General features: G+C 32.5%; 1 protein-coding gene across 1 annotated transcript in view; it reads left to right on the top strand.

Moving 5' to 3' along the window:
• The window catches only part of LOC107732753 (neuropeptide FF receptor 1-like), a 7530-nt gene extending 1040 nt beyond the window's left edge, over nt 1-6490 (top strand). Inside the window, exons 2-5 of the mRNA XM_016544173.1 lie at nt 120-219; nt 363-483; nt 4756-5208; nt 6464-6490. Coding sequence (XP_016399659.1) covers nt 120-219; nt 363-483; nt 4756-5208; nt 6464-6490 — 701 coding nt within the window. The remainder of the gene's footprint in view (nt 1-119; nt 220-362; nt 484-4755; nt 5209-6463) is intronic.
• Nucleotides 6491-6759: the final 269 nt, after the last annotated feature.

Below are 6759 nucleotides of genomic sequence, written 5' to 3'. Positions count from 1 at the left end.
CTCTCTCTCTCTCTCTCTTGCTCTCTCTCTCCCTCTCTCTCTCTCTCTCTCTCTCTCTGTCTCTCTCTCTCTCTCTCTCTGTCTCCCTCTCTGTCTCTCTCTCTCTCTCTCTCTCTCAGGCTGGCCGTTTGATGTGCTCATCTGTAAAATGAGTGGACTCGTGCAGGGAGCTTCAGTCTCGGCGTCTGTCTTCACGCTGGTGGCCATCGCAGTGGAAAGGTTAATAACTCTCCCCCTCCTGCACTTCACATGAATACAAACACCTGACATCCGCAAAACCAGCTCTGCTCAATCACACTGTGACTTCAGTTAATAACTGAGCCCAAAAAATGATCATTCTGTCAACATTTACTCACCCGTAGGTCCTTCCAAACCCTCATGACTCTCTCAAAAAACACTCAGCTCACATATGAACTAATTAAGCTTCTGGTTGCTGACAGACGTGTTCACAATGTGCTGGTCTTGTTTGGAAAAGAACAACAGGTGAACATTTAACTTCTAATGACTTCATTTTGACATGATTTTTTTATCTTAAAATTAATCATTATGAATTGGTATGTCATAACTGAGACTTTTTTCTCATAATTATGACTTTTTGTCATAATACTGACTTTTCAGTTTCAGTTTTTTAATTTACCGTTTTGACTTTAATAACTGTGATATTTTATGTTTATTGCTTTTTGATCATTTCAACCTTGTCATACTTTTCACTTTTTTCAACATAATTATGATTTGTTGTCATTTGATTTTTTCAAGAATTTCAATTTTTTGGCATAATTTTGATTTTTCAATACCAGAATTTTCACCTTTTATTAATAATTGTGGCATTGCTACAGCTTTTTTAGACTTTGTATATCATAATTTTGACCTAGTATGTTGTAATTTTCACTTTTTCCTCATAATTATGACTTTTTGTTATATTTTTGGCCTTTTAATCTCATCATTTCTATTTTTGCCATAATTTTGACTTTTCAAATATTTAACTTTGACTTTGTATTTAAAGATTGTGATGTTATGTTGGTTTTTAAAGATAATTTCAGCCTTTTATGACTTGGTATGCCATAATTTCCACATTTGTCTCATAATTGCAACTTTTTGTCATAATTTTAATTTTTTAATCTGACTTTTTAAACACAATTTCGACTTTTTATTTAATGGTAAGACATTAACATTTTCAAAATGTTCTATTTTTAATGTCATCGTTTTGATTTTTTTCATCTGATAATTATGGTTTACCAATGCATTTTTTTTTTTGATTCGGCAAAAACATTCAGTTCTCACTGACTTCAGAAGAAAATGAACAGCTGCTATAAGGCTTCTGTCTGGTCGTTGACAGACGTGGTTACAATGTGCTTGTATTGTTTGGAAAAGAACAACAGATGAACATGAAAAATCCCTTTGTGTTCCACAAAAGAAAGCAAGTCGAAACAGATCTTAAAAGCACCATTCAGTAGAAGATGATAGCGGTGTCAATGAGAGCGCCGTTCTTCCTTCTGAGAAACATGACACACACACACACACACACACTCACACACACACACACACACACACACACTCTCTCACACACACACACACACACACACTGCTGGACAGTGACCAATAATAATGATTTGTTTATATACTACAAACACTTTTTTTTTATCACATAATAAGGCAGAATAGTTTCAATACTGTAATAAATGCTATGTCAGTTAGCACTGCATTGTTCATATACTTTATTTATTACCTGGAGATGACTTGACAAACACAAATAAACCATATATTGTCGCAATCGTATGTTGATAGTTTCATGTTTCTGTTTCATGTTTCTGTTTTCTGTGAAAATCTACGCCCCTGCTTCACACGTTATGTCACATTGGTTTGTATTTAACAAAGCAGTCATTTATAGGGACTGGAGCTGCGTCTCGTCCTTAGACGGCACACGTCTGAACATGTTGCACACAAAAGCAGAAATTGCCAGGTTTGAAACAGACCGCTGGCTCTCCTCGACCCGCATGAGTCAGTGTGCACTCAGCTTTTGTAATCAATCTATCAGCTTGATTCTTAGGCGCTACAGTAGGTTGCAATAATTCAGCGCTTTTGAGGAAGAACTCAAATCTCTGAGGTGCTTTAAAAGGGTCCTATTATGCTTTTTCACTTTTTTGACTTTAGTTAGTGTGCAATGTTGCCGTTTGAGCATGAAAAAGATCTGCAAGGTTACAAGTCCGCTCCAAAGGGAGATATTCTCTTTAATTAACAGAAAACACTTTTCAAGAACTGCAACAAACGGATCATTCGGACCACGTAATCAATCTATCAGCTTGATTCTTAGGCGCTACAGTAGGTTGCAATAATTCAGCGCTTTTGAGGAAGAACTCAAATCTCTGAGGTGCTTTAAAAGGGTCCTATTATGCTTTTTCACTTTTTTGACTTTAGTTAGTGTGCAATGTTGCCGTTTGAGCATGAAAAAGATCTGCAAGGTTACAAGTCCGCTCCAAAGGGAGATATTCTCTTTAATTAACAGAAAACACTTTTCAAGAACTGCAACAAACGGATCATTCAGACCACAGCGCGCTTCTTCCGGATATTGTGACGTCACAAATTGTCAAAGGAAGTTGCTAAAGGAAGGTTGATTTGTTGCTAAATGTCGTTGCGCAATAACGTCATTACATAATCACGACGCAAAATTGTCACTACATCAAAAATATATTTTATATATGTTCATTAAGATTTGTTCGTAAAATAATATTAATGCATAATATAATATTAAAATATAAATAACTATTTTTAAACACATTGAATTATTGAAAACGTACACTTTTTTTGAACGATAACAATTTGTTTGTTTTTTTAATTACCCAGTAAACATGTAAAACTACACATTCTGAACAATTATACTTTTACGCAGTGTATTAGTTGTTAGTTTTAATTACGCATTGTATTTTGTGTTTTCGGGTTATAACAGATAATGTCCTGGAAAATTACTAGTACCTTTTCCATTTTTAGATAGGTTGCAGTGTACTAACTGATCAACAATCACAGGTAAAAGCAAAAATAACAAGGTGTATCATAATGCACAATTATACAATATTATTATTATTATTATTAAATAATAATTATTATTGGTTTCCTCTTTTTGTATAATTTAAATGGTAAATGCATGCCTTTTTCATCGTTTGAGTCACTTACCAAAAGTTGCTAAAAGTTGCCAAATAAATTTTTAAAATAGCTCAATTTGTTGTAGGTGCTTCTGGAAGAAAAAGTTGTTAAATTTAACAACAAAATTGCTAAACTGGCAGCACTGTTTGTTTAATTCCCACCCATGGCAAAAAAAATGGGGCGAGGTCTGGTTAAACTGTGCTATAGAGAAGTATGGAAGGCAGACGGGGACAAAAGTCTTTAAAATGGAAAAACGCAGAAAATACAGAGATACTACGGGTGGCGGACAAATAAAAAAAAAAAAAAAAAACACTGAGGGAAAGGGTTAAATGGAATGCGTGAAATTTGACCGTTTATCTGTGTTGATGCAACAACATGCACAGCAGCCAATGAAGTTGCTGTATTTGAGACTATATTTGCATATTTGACCCTATGGTTTGTTATATACTTCTGAAGTTCTGGCCATGTTCGATTTATGTAATAATTTCAACTTTCTATTCTCATAAATGTGACGTTTTATTGAATAATTATGACATATTATGTAATTTTTTCATTTTTATCTCATAATATCAACTGTATAATTTTGATTTAGTATTTCATAATTTTGAATTTTTCTCAATTATGACTGTCATAATTTTGATTTTTTTTTAAATCTCATAATTTATTTTTTTGGGCATAATTTGGACTTTTTTATATATCATAATCACATTTTTTGTAATAATTTAGATTTTTTCATTTCCTAAAATATTAACATTTTGTCATACTTTTTACTTTTTAATCTCATAATTTTGATTTATTTATTTCAGAATTTTATTAATTTTTAATTTTTAATTTTATTTTATTTTTCAAAATTATGACATTTTGTTATAATTTATTTTTTTAATCTCTGAATTTTGACAGTATATATACATTTTGATTTTCCCCTCATAATTATGAGTTTTCTATCATAATTTTGATCTTTTTAAAGTTATAATTCAGTTTTTGTCATAATTTAGAATTTTTTTAATCTCATCATTTTGAAATCTCATAAATTTGACTATTTTATAACTATGACTGTATGATTTTGAGTCATATTTTTGACTTTTTGTGTCATCATTTTTAATTTTGTGGCCATAATTTTGACTTCTAAATCTCATAATTTCAATCTATTTATTTCAGAATGTTCATTTTTTTAATCTCATAATTTTTATTTCATTTTTCAAAATTATGACAAATTATTTTGTCATAATTAACAAAAAATGTAATCTCATAATTTTGATTTAGTATATCTTCAGTTTGACTTTTTCCCTCATAGTTATGACTTTTTGTCATAATTTAGATCTTTTTAAATTTATAATTCAGTTTTTTGTCATAATTAGATTTTTTTAATCTCATCACTTTGACTTTGATAAATTTGTCTATTTTATAACTATGACTGTATGATTTTGAGTCATAATTTCGACTATTTATGTCATCATTTCAATTTTGTGGTCATAATTTTAAAGGGATAGTTCACCCAAAAATGAAAGTTCTGTCATTAATTACTCACCCTCATGTCGTTCTAAACCTTCGTTCATCTTTGGAACACAAATAAAGATATTTTTTATTAAACCCGAGAGCTCTCTAACCCTCCCATAGACAGCAAGTCCGGTCTCGCTCATCTTCATCATGTACTCGCGCATCGCGGTCAGGCTGGTCAAGCCGCCCGTCTTCCGCCGCAAGCTGCGCGTGGTAAACATGCTCCTGATGGTGGCGCTGCTCTTCGCCGTGTCCTGGCTTCCGCTCTGGATCCTCATGATGCTGACGGATTACGGAAATCTTTCGGCCGCTCAGCTGGATCTGGTGGCCGTCTATGTCTTCCCGTTCGCTCACTGGCTGGCCTTCTTCAACAGCAGCGTCAATCCTATTGTTTATGGCTACTTCAACGAGAACTTCCGGCGCGGATTCCAGGCGGCATTTAAGCTGGGTTTGTGTGTGGTGGACAAGCCGCCGCAGCCCAGACGCAACGCAGCGTGGAAACACAACCGCGTGTTTGCGGACCGAGACGAGACGAACGCAAAGAGCGAAAATGCATACTTGGCCATATGTCACGTCACTTTCGCATGCATGCACACATGCATACACACACAAAAGCACACACACACACGCATGCACACACAAACACACACATACACACACACACACAAGCATGCACACGTACACAAACACATTCTCACACATACACAAACATACAAATACATACACAAACACACACTCACAGTAGGGCTGCACGGTTTGGGAAAAACATACAAACACAAAAAAATGTTTTTATTATTATTATTAGAATATGAAAACAGCATATTAAAAACTAAAATAGCATAAAAAGATCTAGTATTTTAAAAAATATAATAAGATAAAAATATTACTATTGTAATATTTCAACTACTATTATTATAGTTGTTAATAAGTTTAAAAATATTAGCATTGGGATGTTATATTATATTTTAATATTACCATTGCAACATTTTACTGTAATATAAAAAGATTTAGTATTTGTGACCCTGGACATAAGTGTCAATTTCTTGAACTTTCTTGAACTTAATTTCTTTATACATAATAAGATATAAGAATAAATATAAGAAAAGAATAATAATAATATATAAAAGAATTTATATAATATTTACGGTAGGAAATTTACAAAATATCTATAATTTTGACCCATACAATGTATTACTGACTACTGCTACAAATATACCCGTGCTACTTATGACTGGTTTAGTGCTCCAGGGTCACATTTTAGAAAAATATATTACTACTACTACTAATAATAATAATAATAATAACAACTGTTGTTATTATTATTATTATTATTAGGATATTACTATTGTAATATTTCATTATTATTGTTATATTTTAATTTTATGAAATACTACAATACTATTATTGTAATATTTCACTAAAATAAAAATACAATAATGATAATAATAATAATTTAATTTTATAGTGCTAATATTTCTGGCTGTCTTAAGATCTTCATTTTCAAACGTTAAACATTAAATTACAACCTTGATAATCACTCTAAGCCATACTGTGATTTATTTTCAATTAATCGTGCAGCCCTAACTGAGGCTAACACTCACAGCTCTCTTCTGCTCAACACGAGGGTTACAAAATAATAATTCTTCATTTTTGAGGGACTGTTCCTCTAATAGAATGATGCATGCAAGCATACTGCAGAAATGTACAGCACACGCACATTAAACACACTCATTATGTACAAGAAAAACAGTCAATGTATTAAATGGTTCATAGACTGATATTTGGAAGTAAGTGTTCTTCTGCTGATCTGGTGTTGTTTGCTGTGCAGATGTATGTAAAACTATTTGCTCTGTAGAACAAACAGCAATTACCATTCATGCTGTGATGTGTCTGTTTGCCTTCAGAAAAACACTGACAGCTAATTAGAGAAATCCACATGCCTGTGAAAATGTCTTTTTATAAGCTGTGCTTCTTGAAAAAGCTGACAGTTCACAAAACAACAAATATGAATATTTAAAGCAAAACTCTGGACTAATCAACTTTAATCAATCTTTCAAACTCAAATAAAACCAAGTTAGAGGTATATAATTGGGAGACCGGGGCTAGTTGTCACATTTTTTGCTT

Source organism: Sinocyclocheilus rhinocerous, unplaced genomic scaffold (assembly GCF_001515625.1).
Source record: "Sinocyclocheilus rhinocerous isolate Xijiao unplaced genomic scaffold, SAMN03320098_v1.1 scaffold159, whole genome shotgun sequence".
NCBI lineage: Eukaryota > Metazoa > Chordata > Actinopteri > Cypriniformes > Cyprinidae > Sinocyclocheilus > Sinocyclocheilus rhinocerous.
This window is presented reverse-complemented; position numbering and strand designations above follow the sequence as displayed.